General features: G+C 46.6%; 2 protein-coding genes across 3 annotated transcripts in view; both read left to right on the top strand.

The window, feature by feature from the left end:
* Nucleotides 1-128: 128 nt before the first annotated feature.
* Nucleotides 129-16,809, top strand: part of ccdc120b (coiled-coil domain containing 120b) — a 29,741-nt gene continuing 13,060 nt past the window's right edge. Inside the window, exons 1-3 of one of the 2 annotated variants that reach the window (XM_015959991.3) lie at nt 129-342; nt 16,466-16,581; nt 16,656-16,755. In XM_015959991.3, the coding sequence (XP_015815477.1) occupies nt 16,707-16,755 (49 nt within the window). In that variant the 5' untranslated portion in view covers nt 129-342; nt 16,466-16,581; nt 16,656-16,706. Of the gene's footprint in view, nt 343-16,465; nt 16,756-16,809 lie in introns of those variants that run through there. The other variant, XM_054748014.2, reaches the window with a different exon arrangement.
* LOC139068944 (zinc finger protein 853-like) lies at nt 6,337-7,815 on the top strand. Its single transcript, XM_070549784.1, has 4 exons — nt 6,337-6,489; nt 6,541-6,774; nt 6,826-7,329; nt 7,381-7,815. The coding sequence occupies exons 1-4, from the start codon at nt 6,337-6,339 to the stop codon at nt 7,813-7,815; spliced, it is 1,326 nt and encodes a 441-aa protein (XP_070405885.1).

A 16,809-nucleotide genomic window follows, 5' to 3' on the forward strand; every position in this document is an offset into this window, starting at 1 on the left:
TGTGTGTGTGTGTGTGTGTGTGTGTGTGTGTGTGTGTGTGTGTGATCTGGGAGGGGCCTCAGCAGCAGGCTGTGTGACGGAGAATAGCGGGTCTGATTCGGTCAGTAGCGGAGGTCTGGAGGCTGTTGGTGAATTGTAATTACTGAGCCACCATGATGATGAACGGGGGACTGTTTTCCGTACGCGTGACCAATTTACGCACATTTTGACAACCGTAGCGTTCTTTTAGAAGGGATTTGATGTTATTATTATTTATTTATTGTTGGTGAGTGTCGCGTTGGGAGGTTTTTATCAGCTGAAGAGGACCATGGAGACCTTCGAACGCATCGGTCATGCTCTCTGGTAAGACGGGGTTCAGCTCCAACATGTCTCATCCTGACACACACACACCACACGCACACACTGAAGACGCGTCTCTCCCCAGCCAGTGACAGTGACACATCTGTATTACTGCTCCTGTTCATGGGTCAAGTGTGGATGGCTGTGAGCTGGTTGCAGAAGCCATGCAGATGCAGGAGAGCTGCAGCCTCGCACGCTTGGGCTCCAGGTTGAACGCATGCAGCCACCATCCTGCTGCATGTTCATTTAAACAGGAGCCCTGAAAGAGGAAACATCTGCCAGGCTTCATAGGAAACAACTTCTCCCCCTTTTTGCTGCATTGTTATGGAGCCAAACCGAAACATCCTGCCACTGCTGCCGCCTCCAAGTACCGCCTGTTCTCATGCAGCTCTGTTATTAGCAGATTCCTGCACAAGGCCTGTCAGGATGTGAAGAAAGCTCATCCATAAGGTGTTCTCTGGGTCAGTCAGTAGTGCCTTCAGGGTGATTTACTGCTCCCCCAACTTTGGTGCATCTGGGAAAACACCTCTCTTTTTTCCAGGGAGTTTTGGGAGGACAGGGTTCTCCTGTTTGAAGAGTTAAATGTGAACATCTGTTCATTTATCTGCATCTTTATCAGAATGAGTGTTAGATCTGGTGCCAAACCTGTGTTTTCCCTGCTCCAGTGAGATAAATCAGATGTGAACAAACTGTTTTGGCAGGACAGAGTAGGATAATTGGGAACTGGTATTGGCCCTCAAAGCCAGAATCTCTGATCTGAGTTCACATTTAAGCAACCTGCAAGTGAGTGTTTTATTATTCATGTCCTCTGGTCTGAATGTGTATGACTTGCTCTTGTGGTTTGGTCTCAGCTCTTGGCTTTTGGCTAGATGGCAGTGACTCACACTTTTATAATCAGAATGTGAAGCGAAGCTGCTTTAAACCTGCATTGTAGACCTGCTAACCATGTGGGATTTAAGTTGGTTTGTTCTGCTCTATGGATGACCCACCCAGCAGGTCAAAGTGTACAGAAACCCCCAAAGGGTTTTGGTGTGGTGGTTTCAGTTCCATCCCCAGAGCTACCACTACTACTGCTCACATCTGCAAACAAACAAGGACTGGATTTAAAACAGAACTCAAGGGCCATTCCTCAAGGGCGTCGCCTACAGGTTGTGCAGAACAGCGCTGCCAGGTTCCTGACTGGGACCAGGAAACGGAACCACATCAGCCCAGTTCTGGCCTCCCTGCACTGGCTTCCGATTTGCTATCGCTCACAGTTCAAAATACTCGTCTTTGTTTATCATTTCTTCCAGGGTAGTGCGCCCCCTATCTGGCCACACTCCTGAACAAACACTCCCCATCACGCGCTCTGCTCTCCTCTGACCAAGGCCTGCTCGCTGTCCCTCGGTCTAGGTGTCGTACCCGTGGGGACCGGGCTTTCTCAGTCCTAGCACCGTTACTCTGGAACCAGTTGCCACCCTCAGTTAGGCTGTCCCCTTCTCTGCCAGTCTTTAAGAACCACCTAAAAACACAACTCCTCCGCTTGGCGTTTCCAGAACATGTTTGATTGTGGCCCTCTATTATGTTGAATCCATTCCACAGTTTTCATTGGTACACTCAATCCAAATGTGTTTCACACATTTGTATTTTACCGGAATGTTTCATCTATCTTGTAATTTCCATTTTGTATTTTGTAATTTGAATTTCTTTTATTGTTGTTTTATTCAATATAATTGCTTACAACTGTACCATGTTCAGCGCTTTCGGCTTCCTGACAGGGTTGCGGAAGGCGCTATATAAATAAAGCTTTGATTGATTGATTGATTGATTGATTCCCATCTGTACCGGGTCGGCCCGGGCCGGGTAGCGTAGGTTGTTTACATATGTGGATGGCCTGGTATTTTTCCGGGCCAACCAAGGCTCATCCTCAGCCCTCTTCTCGAGGGGGTCTGCTTCAGGCCGACCAGGGCCAACACACCCACTGCTGACAGCAAATTCACACCTTCCATTAGAGCAAGCCTCTGATTGGTGGGTAGAATCAGCCCACATGGACTTAAGGCATGCTCAATTCATTATCATTCATTATCATGCTGATTACCCAGAAGCTGAAAGTGTCTCTGACTGCATTCCTTGCATACCTAAGCAAGGATGTGTGGAAGCAACCGGGCCAGGCTGGGGCCGACTGGGGCTACCCGGCCTGGGCCGACCCGGTACAGATGGGAATGGCCCAAAACACAACAAGCCACAGGTGCTTTACTGACCTAGAAATGTAGACCAACTGTAGCAGTAGCAAGCGTATTTTGTTCTGCTGGTCGGTCTCTCTACGCTAGCTGCTAGCCATGCCAATCTCAGCAGGTCTACCATTGGCTCGAACAGTTTTGTGCCTGGCCAATCGGAACAGTCTGTTGGGTTTAATTTCATAAATGATAAATGACCCAGACTTATGTAACGCCTCTCCGAGTCAGAGGACTCCAAAGCGCTTTACACTACAGCGTATCATTCATCCATTCACACGCTTACCCCGGCTTTCCACATTAGCCGTCAGCAGCACGTTACTGCAGCAGCACGTCATAGCTGCTGATAGGAACCGCTGTGGTCAACAGAAGCTGGAGCCGTCGGCAGCGCGAGTCCGCCGCGTCTCAGGAGCAGCATGTCGCGGCCTTTACGCGCCGGTTCTATTTTCTACGCGCGACGCCTCTGAAACGGGTCAAGTTCGACATTTTTGGGGAAGGAAAGACAGGAAATCGGACGCGGGAATGGAGAGAAGCTCCTGAGATTTTCAGAATAAAGAACGTACTGCCTTCCGGTTGCTTTACTTTAAAAAAGGTTACTAACTGTGCGGCCCCGTGAGAAGTTATCATCTAGCTAGCGGTCTCCTTTGTTTTTCAGGTCCGTATTGGCGATTATAAAACAGACAGAACATAAAATACAAACCATGTTGTAATTTTCTCCTGCTTGTTGTTGTTTTTACCGACGAAGTCACTCGTGTGACTTCGTGCTCTGTCGGTGACAGCTGCTCCCCTGCTGCTTCGCGTCTCGTGGGAAGGGCCAAGCAGCAGTTTACGCGAGCAAGACGTGCTGCTGCAGTAACGTGCTGCTGACGGCTCCCGTGGAAACCCGGGGTTAGGGTGTAACAGACTCTCCACGCAAGCTTTGAACTTGGCGTAAGCACATTTTCGAGATGGTAAAAGGGTTAATTAGGACACATTTTTAGACACACCCCCTACCTCTGAACTGAGAATAAAATTTACGTCTGTAGTTAAATATAATGTTTTTAAGATGTTACTTTTCATATGGTAAATGGCCTGTACTCGTATAGCGCCTTCTTAGGGTTCTACAACCCCCCAAGGCGCTTCACAACACAATCACACTGAATTCACCCATTCACACACACATTCACACGCTGATGGTGATGAGCTACTGTGGGCACTGACAGAGGCGAGGCTTGCCAAACACTGGTGCCACCGGTCCCTCTGACCACCACCAGCAGGCAATTCGGGTTAAGTGTCTTGCCCAAGGACACAACAGCAGCATTCTGTGGTCAGAGCTGGGATCTAACCTGCAACCTTCTGATTAAAATGACCTTAGTAGAAATGTTCAGTCACTGTCGTGGCCAAACTATATATTTACATATATAGGGTGGCTTGCAAGGCTATATATGAGGAAGAAGAAGAAGAAGAAGAAGAAGAAGAAGAAAATATCATTTCTATAGCGCCTCTCAAGATAAAAATCACGAGGCGCTTCACAAAAACAAAACATGTAAAAATATATAAAAGAATTTAGAAAATGGTTAAAAATATATTTAAAATGAGCAAAAAATAGACAATTGTGATAAAAATGTTAAAGGAAGAGAGAGAGTGAAAAAGAAAAGAGGGAAATCAGTGGATCCTGAGGAAGGTGGAATAGGTGGGGAGAGCAGATGAAGGTCACACAAACAGGTGAGTCTTCAGCTGCTTTTTAAATAAATGACCCACACTTGTATAGCGCCTCTCAGAGTCAGACGACTCCAAAGCTCTTTACACAACAGTGTATCATTCACACACTGATGGGGATGAGCTACGATGTAGCTACAGCTGCCCTGGGGCGCACTGGCAGAGGCGAGGCTGCCGAGCACAGGCGCTGGTCCCTCCGACCACCACCAGCAGGCAAGGTGGGTTAAGTGTCTTGCCCAAGGACACGACAGCAGAATTCTCCGTCTGGAGCCGGGATCGAACCTGCAACCTGCTGATTACTGGACAACCCGCTCAACCTGTTAAGCTACTGCTGCCTCCGTAAAGGAGACCACTGAGTCCACTGATCTCAGGCTCAGGTGGAGAGAGGTCCAGAGTCTGGGGGCTACAGCAGCAAATGATCTGTCACCTTTGACCTTTAGCCTGGTGCTGAACAACCAGTAGGCTTTGGTCACTGGACCTCAGGGACCTGCTGGGGGTGTAGGGACTAAGAAGATCACCAATGTAAGATGGTGCTTGTCCATGTAAGGCCCTATAGACCAGAACCAGGATCTTGAAATGAACCCTGAAGTTGACTGGCAGCCAGTGAAGCTGGAGGAGAAGCGGGGTGATGTGAGTGTGTTTGGAGGACTTGGTCAGAAGCCGAGCACAGGTATTCTGAACCACCTGCAGACGGTTCAGGGAGGTTCTGCTCAGACACGTGAAAATGAGAGTTACAGTAGTCTAAGCGTGAGGAGATGAAGGTGTGGATAACTGTCTCAAGTTCAGAGCGGGACAGAATGGGACTCAGCTTATCAATGTTCCTGAGATGGAAGAAGGAAGAGCGAACAAGAGAACTGACATGAGAATCCAGGGTGAGAGCTGGGTCAAAGGTCACGCCAAGAAGGTTTGGTGTGAGAAGCAAGCTGACCAAGAGTGTCACCACTCAACCAATTAACCACTCAAGAATGAAGAGAATTTGCCCCCAAAAAAGTTTTTGACAGTTTAGAAAATAAATTTGTCAAATACATATTTTTTATAATTCATGTAAAAAATATGCACACAAATCTATGTTTAATATCGTCTTCTACTGATCGCCAACATAGACAGACAGTGCTGCTATAAAAGCAGAGAAGAGCTACGGAAACCTTGAGGTCCAGATAGAGTGAGTGCACATGAAAATCACGTTTTCTGGGAGCATTCAAGCGTTGAAATAGAACTATAGCTGTTTTTACAAAACAATGCCGTCCATTTGCCGCAATGCCGTAGTGGCGTCAGGGAGCCGTAGGTCATTTATGAGTGGTCAGACCATGGCGGTATTGTGGCGCAGTCCTTTTTACAAAAGATTAGGTGATGATGGCATACAGGGGCGGTCCCTGCACTGCCGCTGACCTCCATTTTTCTTGGACATAACTTGCTTTTTATTGCGATTGAAGACACAATCTTTAAGTTTTTTTTGACAAGCCGCTCCTAAAGGTATCTGTCCCCACAGTCCTGCAGTCTCTGGTGATCTGACCTTCAGCTCTAGCAGAGAGAAGCTTCATTGCTCCAGTTTGCCATCTCAGCTGATTCTGTTAAAAAGCAAAACTTACGGCCCCGCGTTTACTTTCATTTTCAATATAGTTGCTGGCCGGAACGTGGCATTAACTCCCTACTTGATCATGACACCTCCCTCTGTTGCTCCAAGGTGCAACCGCCGTTTATAGGACAGACAATTACAGCAATAGTACTACCAAGCGCGGCGGAACGAATGCCCCAAAGTTTGCGCATCGCCATGCCGGCATGCCACATTTTAAAGACACACCGTTATGGTAACATTACGCTGATTTGCTGGCACGGTGAAAAACAACACCAAATGCTGCACCAAAACAGCAGGAGGTGGACAGAATCAAAAATAACAAAGGTTTTTTTTTATGTGTGTTTTGCCTTCGTTCTGCCATTTTCCATCAAAACGTCACAATTCCTGGGAGTCTTTCTGTCAAAAGGCAGGACAAAATAAAAGCAACGCTCCAGAGTAGATTGTGTCCAAAAATGGTGAAAGTTTTTAGTTTTGCGATTGTTTGTTGTGATTCCTTTAAAACAGGAGCAGATGGTTCAGGAGCAGCTGGTTCAGGAGCTCCTGGTTCAGAAGCAGCTGGTTCAGGAGCTCCTGGTTCAGAAGCAGCTGGTTCAGGAGCTCCTGGTTCAGGAGCAGCTGGTTCAGGAGCTGCTGGTTCAGGAGCAGCTGGTTCAGGAGCTGCTGGTTCAGGAGCAGCTGGTTCAGTAGCTACTGGTTCAGGAGCTGCTGGTTCAGGAGCAGCTGGTTCAGGAGCAGCTGATTCAGGAGCTGCTGGTTCAGGAGCAGCTGATTCAGGAGCTCCTGGTTCAGGAGCAGCTGGTTCAGGAGCTACTGTTTCAGGAGCAGCTGGTTCAGGAGCTACTGTTTCAGGAGCAGCTGGTTCAGGAGCTGGTGGTTCAGGAGCTCCTGGTTCAGGAGCAGCTGGTTCAGGAGCTACTGTTTCAGGAGCAGCTGGTTCAGGAGCAGCTGGTTCAGGAGTAGCTGGTTCAGGAGCTACTGGTTCAGGAGCTGCTGGTTCAGGAGCAGCTGGTTCAGGAGCTACTGTTTCAGGAGCAGCTGGTTCAGGAGCTGCTGGTTCAGGAGCAGCTGGTTCAGGAGCAGCTGGTTCAGGAGCTACTGGTTCAGGAGCTGCTGGTTCAGGAGCAGCTGGTTCAGGAGCTACTGGTTCAGGAGCTGCTGGTTCAGGAGCAGCTGGTTCAGGAGCTACTGTTTCAGGAGCAGCTGGTTCAGGAGCAGCTGGTTCAGGAGCTACTGTTTCAGGAGCAGCTGGTTCAGGAGCTTCTGGTTCAGGAGCTGCTGGTTCAGGAGCAGCTGGTTCAGGAGCTACTGGTTCAGGAGCTGCTGGTTCAGGAGCAGCTGGTTCAGGAGCTACTGTTTCAGGAGCAGCTGGTTCAGGAGCTACTGTTTCAGGAGCAGCTGGTTCAGGAGCTGGTGGTTCAGGAGCTCCTGGTTCAGGAGCAGCTGGTTCAGGAGCTACTGTTTCAGGAGCAGCTGGTTCAGGAGCTGGTGGTTCAGGAGCAGCTGGTTCAGGAGTAGCTGGTTCAGGAGCTACTGGTTCAGGAGCTGCTGGTTCAGGAGCAGCTGGTTCAGGAGCTACTGTTTCAGGAGCAGCTGGTTCAGGAGCTGCTGGTTCAGGAGCAGCTGGTTCAGGAGCAGCTGGTTCAGGAGCTGCTGGTTCAGGAGCAGCTGGTTCAGGAGCTACTGGTTCAGGAGCTGCTGGTTCAGGAGCAGCTGGTTCAGGAGCTACTGTTTCAGGAGCAGCTGGTTCAGGAGCTACTGTTTCAGGAGCAGCTGGTTCAGGAGCTTCTGGTTCAGGAGCTTCTGGTTCAGGAGCTGCTGGTTCAGGAGCAGCTGGTTCAGGAGCTACTGGTCCAGGAGCTGCTGGTTCAGGAGCAGCTGGTTCAGGAGCTACTGTTTCAGGAGCAGCTGGTTCAGGAGCAGCTGGTTCAGGAGCTACTGTTTCAGGAGCAGCTGGTTCAGGAGCTTCTGGTTCAGGAGCTGCTGATATAGGAGCTACTGGATCAGGAGCAGCTGGTTCAGGAGCTGCTGGTATAGGAGCTACTGGATCAGGAGCAGCTGGTTCAGGAGCTGCTGGTATAGGAGCTACTGGATCAGGAGCAGCTGGTTCAGGAGCTGCTGGTATAGGAGCTCCTGGTTCAAGAGCTGCTGATATAAGAGCTACTGGATCAGGAGCAGCTGGTTCAGGAGCTGCTGGTATAGGAGCTACTGGATCAGGAGCAGCTGGTTCAGGAGCTGCTGGTATAGGAGCTCCTGGTTCAGGAGCTGCTGATATAGGAGCTACTGGTTCAGGAGCAGCTGGTTCAGGAGCTACTGTTTCAGGAGCAGCTGGTTCAGGAGCAGCTGGTTCAGGAGCTACTGTTTCAGGAGCAGCTGGTTCAGGAGCTTCTGGTTCAGGAGCTGCTGATATAGGAGCTACTGGATCAGGAGCAGCTGGTTCAGGAGCTGCTGGTATAGGAGCTACTGGATCAGGAGCAGCTGGTTCAGGAGCTGCTGGTATAGGAGCTACTGGATCAGGAGCAGCTGGTTCAGGAGCTGCTGGTATAGGAGCTCCTGGTTCAGGAGCTGCTGATATAGGAGCTACTGGATCAGGAGCAGCTGGTTCAGGAGCTGCTGGTATAGGAGCTACTGGATCAGGAGCAGCTGGTTCAGGAGCTGCTGGTATAGGAGCTCCTGGTTCAGGAGCTGCTGATATAGGAGCTACTGGTTCAGGAGCTGGTAACTGATGAACCAGTAGAGAAGGTGAACGTTTTGTACAGATCAAGTATGAGAACTAGCTGAAGGAATTAAGTCCCAGACTGTGTTAACCCTCTGGAGGCAGGAGTTGCAGATTAGCAACGTTAAAACCTACCTACCTGGTTACTCCACATTCATATTTCATGAGCATTTTTTAACTCAGACGTACCTCTGAAGGACTTCGTTGTTCATCCTTTTATCAAAACTTATTTTGAGCCGGAGAGGGTTAAGCAAGAATCGTGTCAGAAACAAGACTGAGTTCACCCACTTCTTCAGTTTCTAAATCAATATACCTCCCTGAAAAGACACTATCAGATTAGGATGTGTGTGTGTGTGTGTGTGTGTGTGTTTCTGCTTTCATAAATCTGAATAAAACAAACACCCTGAGCGCTTTACTAAAACAACAAAGCAGGTTACATGCAGAATAAAAGTCAGTCTTTAGAAAACAAACAGAAACCTCTCCAGGTGAACGGAGAGAAGAGAAACATGTGTGGAATTGATCCTCTTGGACATGAGACCCACATTCCTTTCCTTATTACTCTCCCTACCTCATCTGAATGGATTCCAGGTGGATAGCGATCGCCGGGTCCGGCCTGTGGTGGCTTCAAAGGTGGGCCTGGGCCAGAGAAGAAGAATGGAGCCACATGATTGGTCAGCTGGAGCCCTGATTCCGCTGTGTGCTGATAGGTGTGTTATGAATCGGTTTTTCATGGATACAGCGCACACAGGAGGATATGACATTAGAGAGGGGGTTGGAGGGGCCACCTGACCTTCTATAAGCCTTTTTCACAGTTTTGTGGTTGGGTTTGCTCAGGTCGGGGTGAGCCTCATCTCTTACTTCAGCCTCGCAGAGCGGGCGAGGTTTTGGGGAGCTGGAGTGGGATCCTCGTGCTGGTCTAACCGAGTGTTAACAGCCTGCTCCAGGTCAACATGTGTACATCCACAACAGCAGCAGCTGTGTCAACACGAGGGTGCCAGCCTCACCTGTCCACAGCCAGCTTTAGGTGTGATCCCAACTGCTTCTCAAACAAATCAGCTGCCTGAGGTCTGTAAAGCTCGCAGTGCAACACATGCAGAGCGTGTTGCAGAACAGCTGTTAGTAACGATCTTATGTGGTTCTTGAACAACGATGGCAGCACCCTTCGTTTGGGACTTGGAGCCAGACAAAAACAATAAGCGGGGGCAGAGCATCTCTTTAGAAGCTGATTGAATCATGTTTATGAAGGAATCCAGCTGAATAGCCCGTAGCTGCAGTGACTGCTATAATCTCATGTGTATTACTCCTGAGATGAGATGGAGGAGTGCAGCTCCTCCTGCTGTACAGGCTTTAATGTGTAGCCCCTAAACTCCTCTCTCATTTATATCTGCGTGGCTGCATCCGGCTCCTCGGCTCCCTGCAGGTCCGAGCTGCCGTTCACGGCCCTCAAAAGTCAACATGCTCAGGTCTGCTGTAGCCCTCTCTGATGTGTCTTTCTTTGATGCAGCTCCCTCCCTCCTTATCTTATTCGTCTCTGTCCCACAGGAATGTGATGTCTTTGTATCGGCCCACATGTGCACACCAGATGTTTGAAAAAAGAAGCACCTGAGCAGCCTCTGATCTAGCCAGGTGTAGACCAGATCGTGTGGTGGGTAAACCAGAAAAGCTGCTCGTCCTGAACCTCAGGACTGAATCAAAAACACGAGGCCCTGCAGATGGCCACAGCCACACTGGCCGTTTAGTAAACTTTAATTCTTCTCTCCAACCATAAAAAGAATAAAGCCTCAACATATATAACAGACAGCTGGATGCTTCCTTTGATCTGGTCCTTGTCAGGCGGTCGAATCAGACGTCAGGGTGGATTTACCCTACAGCAGGGTAAGTGAGATGCTCCTCCGGTTGTGTCCTTGTCACCGATAGACTGCATCAACCAACATCATCCATCCAGCAGCTAAAGGGGGTTTGTAAAGGAGAGCACCCCCCTTCAAAAACAGAAACACCTCCTTCTCCTTATTAGCTCCTGAGTTGTTACTTCACATCCGGTCTCAATCGAAATTTCAAAATAAGATAAAGATAATTTGGATTATTTAAACAAATTATTGTAAAAGTTGTACGTAAAAATATTGTAATAGTTTTTAATGGATTAACTATGTTTAAACGTCCCTTTGCTGTTGGTGGAAATCTTAACCGATTATTATGGTTCAGTAGCGTTTAGTTGCAGAGGGACAGAGGTAGCGCCGCTTCGTGACAGCGAGTGTGATGAGATGTCACAGAGCTGCAGAATAAACGGTGAGACAGAATTCACGGCAACTCTTTAGATGTCGGAGCGATCTGTGACAGATAATGACTTCTCTGTAGTTGGGTGAGTTTTTATTCATAAAGGAGGATGAGAAGGGTGACGGTCCAGCAGACAGATCAGCTGTTTAGCTGGAAAAAGAGACTCGCAGCCGGAGTCTGAGGCCAAAGTGGTTTTGAAAGCAATTTTACTCTTTAAGGAAGATGAGCTCGGTCATGAGCTGATGCTAAAAAGTAGTGTTAACAGCTGTGCTTTATTAGCCTAGTGAACTAGACCAAATTCTTGCTTTGCAAAGAATGGTCTAGGCACGCTCCATTGAAACCTCAGCAGCTCCTACCAGGACTCTGGCTAGCCAATCACAGCTCTCTAGAGGGGTTTCAAACACATAAAGAGCTGTGATTGGTCCATAATGGTGGGCCAATCACAGAGCTCTATTTGCTTAGTGAACAAATCACAGAGCTTATCCGCTTTGTGGGCCAATCAGGGCACTCTATATGCCTGGTGGGTGGGATGATGCAACAAACAAGAGTATGTCACATTCATTGTCCAGTGGAATGCGGAGATCATTTGAAAGACAACGGTAGAACCCGCCCCACAACCGAGAGCCGTCAATGGAGCGTGCCAGGCTAGTGCTTTATTTTATCTTTCAGCTTTGGTTTGTTAGCTGTCTGCTTCGTGACGTACATCTTTGGGAGGTGCACTCATGATGAAGCGTGTCCTGATGGAGCGACACGTCATGCAGTCTGCCTCTCACAAATCTTGTGTCATACAGTGGGACACCTCTCTGGAGTTCTCACAGTGACAGGAACAATCCTGTGCGATGGCCAAAAATCGCAGTGTGATCCCGGCATTATGGACATAGTGTGTAGACTTTTACTTTGACACATGTCCAACAGATGAAATTACACATTTTGATTCCCATTCTGCAGTAACCCCCACTAGGCGTCTTGAGAACCCAAACCAAAAGGCCCCACAGCTTGCCCGATCCTGCTCTGGGCAGCAGACTCACAACGTGCCCTATAGAGCTCCGGACCCCACGTGACTCTCAGTTACTAGACGCCATTTTGGCATGCAAAAAAGGTAAACAAACACGGATGTAACCATGAACATGAACGGGATCCGCTTGGATTTTACTTCGTCGGAGTTTACTTCACACTTTAAAACAGAAGAAATCGTTTTATATAGTCAGAAATTAAATAGACTAAACATCTCCGACCCTTACCGTGCCCCTGGGATACTTTTTAAAAACGCCAGAAGATGTCGGAGCGGACTTCTTACCGGACCTGGCCGGGGGAACCCCTTGGGATTTACCCGGAGGAGCTGGCTCCGGCGGCTGGGGAGAGGGAAGTCACGCTACTGCCCCCGCAACCCGACTCCGGATACGCGGATGAAAATGGATGGATGGACAAATAACAGATTTACACGTAAGTAGTCTCGGTGAGACAGATAATAGCAATCCAAAGTGCTTTTTATGTGTGATCTGACAATTGATCAACCATTGCTTAAAAATTAAATACAGCTTAGCCGGTTAATTGCTGTGATCATAAAACACGGAAACGGCAGCACGCAGAACTCACGAGGAAACGTTTTACATGATGTTTACTTGCTGCTATGAGTAATAAGACAGAAAAAGCCACGCCAAAATAAGTTTAGGAAGCCCACTAAGAATCGTAATAAAAGCATTTAAAATAAATACCACACACAGTTGAGGAAACGTTGGTTTAAGTACCTGATATGAAGCGGTCGCTGCATAAGCGAAAACCTTTACTCTCGGGATCCCACAGCTTCATTTTCGCCCGGTCACTAGCGTGTTTTATTACAATGATCCAACGTTTGCGGCGCTCCGGATCTTGGGGAATCCTGTAGATGGCTCATTCCTTATGTCGTCCGCGTTTGTTCTGCATCCTGGGGCACAACAGGAATCTACCATATTTCCTGTCTGATTGAGTTTTCTGAGAATAACATATAGTCCAGCTGCCGGCTTCTGCCTGCCAAGATGGCGCCGTTTCGATTTGAACTGTTGCATGCCGGGAGAAGTGACGTCAACTCCCGGAGCTCTATAGTTTATAAACTGTAAGTCGCTTTGGATAAAAGCGTCTGCTAAATGAATAAACATAAACATGAACAGACTCAACAGGCAGAGAGGGGGGGGGGGGGGGGAGAGGTGTGTATGTTATTTTTATTGTGACTAAAATAAAGAACATATAGTCATATAGAACGTTACACTTGAGTTTTCCAGCCGTCACCTGCACCCTTTCACATTCAGTACTGTTATTTATGACTTTAATTTCATTTTCCAGAAGCTGTGAAAAACTTCCTCTTTTACAGCAACTATGTAGATTTTTTAGCTTTGAGTGAAACACAACGCCTCCAGACTTTAGGTCATTCTGGTGCTGAAGACATGGAGTCCATGCATGTTACATACATGTGCACAAGAACATGCTGAAACTACCCTTATCTATTCAGCATTTAAATATAAACACCACTCAGGTTAATGCGTTGGCCCCAGAGCCGCAGGTTGCAGACCTCCCACTGGGAGTATCAGCAGGTGTGAGCTACTGGCTGGATTAGACTAATTTAAGCTGTTGACCTGAAAAGCTCATGTTTACCAGACAACCGATTCTTTCATATGCACGTTTCTAACGGCTGGGTCAGATGAGCCCGACACCCCCCACCCCCTTACCCTCAGGGCTCCAGAGTACTACCTCCTCATTTTCTGGGGTGCTCAGAACATCTGTAACTTCATGGAACACACACACACTCACACACACACACACACACACACACACACACACACACACACACACACACACACACACACACACACACACACACACACACACACACACACACACACACACACACACACACACACACACACACTTACATGTTACAGTGAATATTTTCGTATCCCGCTGAGTTTAATCCCATTTGTTAAGAGGGTGACTTGGTTTGTTTAAAAGGAGCGAATACACAACCACAGCTAGTGAACACATCTTTGTTTTCCAGAGTCAATAAAGAACATCTCAGTGAGAAAGGAACCAAATGTTCAAGCAAATGTTTCCCTGCAGGAGAGAGTGATGGTTAAGAGGCATGGCAACCTTTTGGCTCTGGTATTCGGCTGCTCAGCAGACAAATGTCTGTCTGTTTTACACCTCCAGTGTTTTTCTGGCTCTGCCCCAGGTGAAAATCCCCTTCACATCATTAGATTATCTTAAAATCTGGTCACTGTGGACTCGGTATGGTTTAACAGGATTCATGTGATGAGCTTTTGTCCGAGAGTTTTGGCCGTCGTACCTCTGCCACATGGTTATGTGAGCGGCTCCCACTTGTCTGTCACTGGGAGGTCAGGCGTGGTGTGTGTGTGTGTGTGTGTGTGTGTGTGTGTGTGTGTGTGTGTGTGTGTGTGTGTGTGTGTGTGTGTGTGTGTGTGTGTGTGTGTGTGTGTGTGTGTGTGTGTGTGTGTGTGTGTGTCAGCTCCAGGACAGGACCCAACACTATTTCCCGTCTGTCTTACAGTAAAAGTGGGCTTCATTCTTTGTGGTGTTTGAGAAGGAAACAGCCGTCTGTGCTGCTGGCTTCTGCCCATCTGCTTGTTTGTGAGCAGAGCTTTGAGACAGCTGCTCTCACTAACCGACAGATAAATGTTTCCTTTTCAAAGAAGCAACGCTAGCAGAAGCGGGCACAGGAATAGGAATGCAGCCCTTCAGGCCTTCCGTGAGCAGAATTGAGTCTTTTTAAGATTTAAACGACTGGCGAGGAGACAGGTGGGTGATTGTTTATGGCAGCGATTTGAGCGCAGAGACAAGCGAGAGGCTTTTGGCAGCAAAGGTTGTCACTATTTTTGGATATCAGGTCTCTGTAGAGTGTTTGGTGGAAAAGCTGTGTGGAACATTTCCGGCTCACCTAACAACCAACCTGGAGTCTGGATCCGACTCTGTCTCTTCTTCCTGCAGCTTTTGGCCTCTGAGGCACAAACCGAGTGGATTAACTTTCTCCTTCTCTGTATCGTTCCATTTATTATTAATGTTACTTATCTGCTCTCCTTTTTTACCCCTCCTTGCTAATTAATAGGTTGCTAATTCTGTCAAAGTTCTAATTTTAGAGTAATAGCTTCAGAATCTCTCACGTGCACCAGCTCAGCTTTCTAAGTGTTCTATTAAACGGATCACGAGCACTCTGGTGTCTCCCAAAATGTGTCTATTCTATTCTGTTCTGTTCTAATCTATTCTATTCTGTTCTATTCAATTCTATTATATTCAATTCTAATCTATTCTATTCTGTTCCGTTCTATTCTATTCTATTCTGTTCTATTTTGTTCTGTTCTAATCTATTCTATTCTGTTCTAATCTATTCTATTCTGTTCTAATCTGTTCTGTTCTGTTCTAATCTATTCTATTCTGTTCTATTAAATTCTATTCTATTCTGTTCTATTCTGTTCTGTTCTAATCTGTTCTGTTCTATTCTCTTCTATTCTGTTCTATTCTGTTCTATTCAATTCTGTTCTATTCAATTCTATTCTGTTCTAGTCTATTCTATTCTATTCTGTTCTATTCAATTCTATTCTGTTCTATTCTGTTCAATTCTATTCTATTCTGTTCTAATCTATTCTAATCTATTCTATTCTGTTCTATTCAATTCTATTCTATTCTGTTCTATTAAATTCTGTTCTGTTCTATTCAATTCTATTCTGTTCAATTCAATTCTATTCTATTCTATTCTATTAAATTCTATTCTATTCTGTTCTATTCTGTTCTGTTCTAATCTATTCTGTTCTATTCTCTTCTATTCTGTTCTATTCTGTTCTATTCAATTCTGTTCTATTCAATTCTATTCTGTTCTAGTCTATTCTATTCTGTTCTATTCAATTCTATTCTGTTCTATTCTGTTCAATTCTATTCTATTCTGTTCTAATCTATTCTGTTCTGTTCTGTTCTAATCTATTCTATTCTGTTCTATTCAATTCTATTCTATTCTGTTCTATTAAATTCTGTTCTGTTCTATTCAATTCTATTCTGTTCAATTCAATTCAATTCTATTCTATTCTATTCTATTCTCACAGTGGCATTAGTCCACATTTAGTGTCTCATAAAAACACAAACGTCAGGGTTTGGCCTACCCAAGCTAAGGCGAGGGAGGTGAAGAGACCTCCTGTCCATCACCTTTGGTGCTGAGGTTGTGTGAGTCTGTTTGTCTTTGGATCGTTTATGAAAGCGGAGAAGCCCGGCAGCATAAATGACGTGCGACCGAACTCAGACACACTCTAACCACCGAAGGAGATGTTAGACAGGGGATCTCTTCTGTTTTACAGCAGACTCCATTTATTTTCATGTTAGCTAAATATTTAAATTTAAATCAACACCAACTTAGATTTAAACATCTTGATGTATTTTTCTACATACGTTTGACTTCATTTAGGTTTAATTATAGTTATTTGTAATTGTAATTATTAGTTTTAACATAATCATTTGAAGCTAAGTGTGTTGCTAACCTAGTTTTTGTGTTACTCTACAATCAATGCTCCGTGTTTTTGTTACCTCTAACGTAGACTGCTTTAACACCTTGGCATATATATAACTAATTTACTGTTAGATGGTTTTATGACAATAAAAACGTACACTTCTTTCTTTTAGGAGTCGGGGATAGTCTCCTCCCTCTCTGAGTCACGTGATCCCTCCCGCACTTATCCACTTCTGATTCACTAAATATGAAACTCCCTCCAAACCTCAAGACCACAGATGGCTGCAAGGTCAAACAGATTGAAACATCCATGTTTTGTTCCTGAATCTGAGCTGCAGATAACCAGCAGTCTGTCTTCATTAGGTAAGGGCGTAGCTGGGAGACGGAATTGTTAAGTTCCCAGAATTACGTCACATGGAGGTGAAAGGACACCTGATCACATCCATGGGTTTGGGGACTCCTGGTGAGTAAAGACAGATCCAGCAGCTCCTGTTTTTTCTGCTGATTTTCTTGAGGG

The sequence above is a fragment of the Nothobranchius furzeri genome, chromosome 3, assembly GCF_043380555.1.
Source record: "Nothobranchius furzeri strain GRZ-AD chromosome 3, NfurGRZ-RIMD1, whole genome shotgun sequence".
Lineage (NCBI taxonomy): Eukaryota > Metazoa > Chordata > Actinopteri > Cyprinodontiformes > Nothobranchiidae > Nothobranchius > Nothobranchius furzeri.

What these genes read in the sequence shown, in the direction of transcription:
- LOC139068944 (XM_070549784.1), top strand. Translation starts at nt 6,337, where the DNA reads ATGGTTCAGGAGCAGCTGGTTCAGGAGCTCCTGGTTCAGAAGCAGCTG. An exon ending in AGCTGGTTCAGGAGCTGCTG is followed by an intron (nt 6,490 to 6,540) that starts GTTCAGGAGCAG and finishes CTGCTGGTTCAG; the next exon opens with GAGCAGCTGGTTCAGGAGCA. An exon ending in AGCTGGTTCAGGAGCAGCTG is followed by an intron (nt 6,775 to 6,825) that starts GTTCAGGAGTAG and finishes CTGCTGGTTCAG; the next exon opens with GAGCAGCTGGTTCAGGAGCT.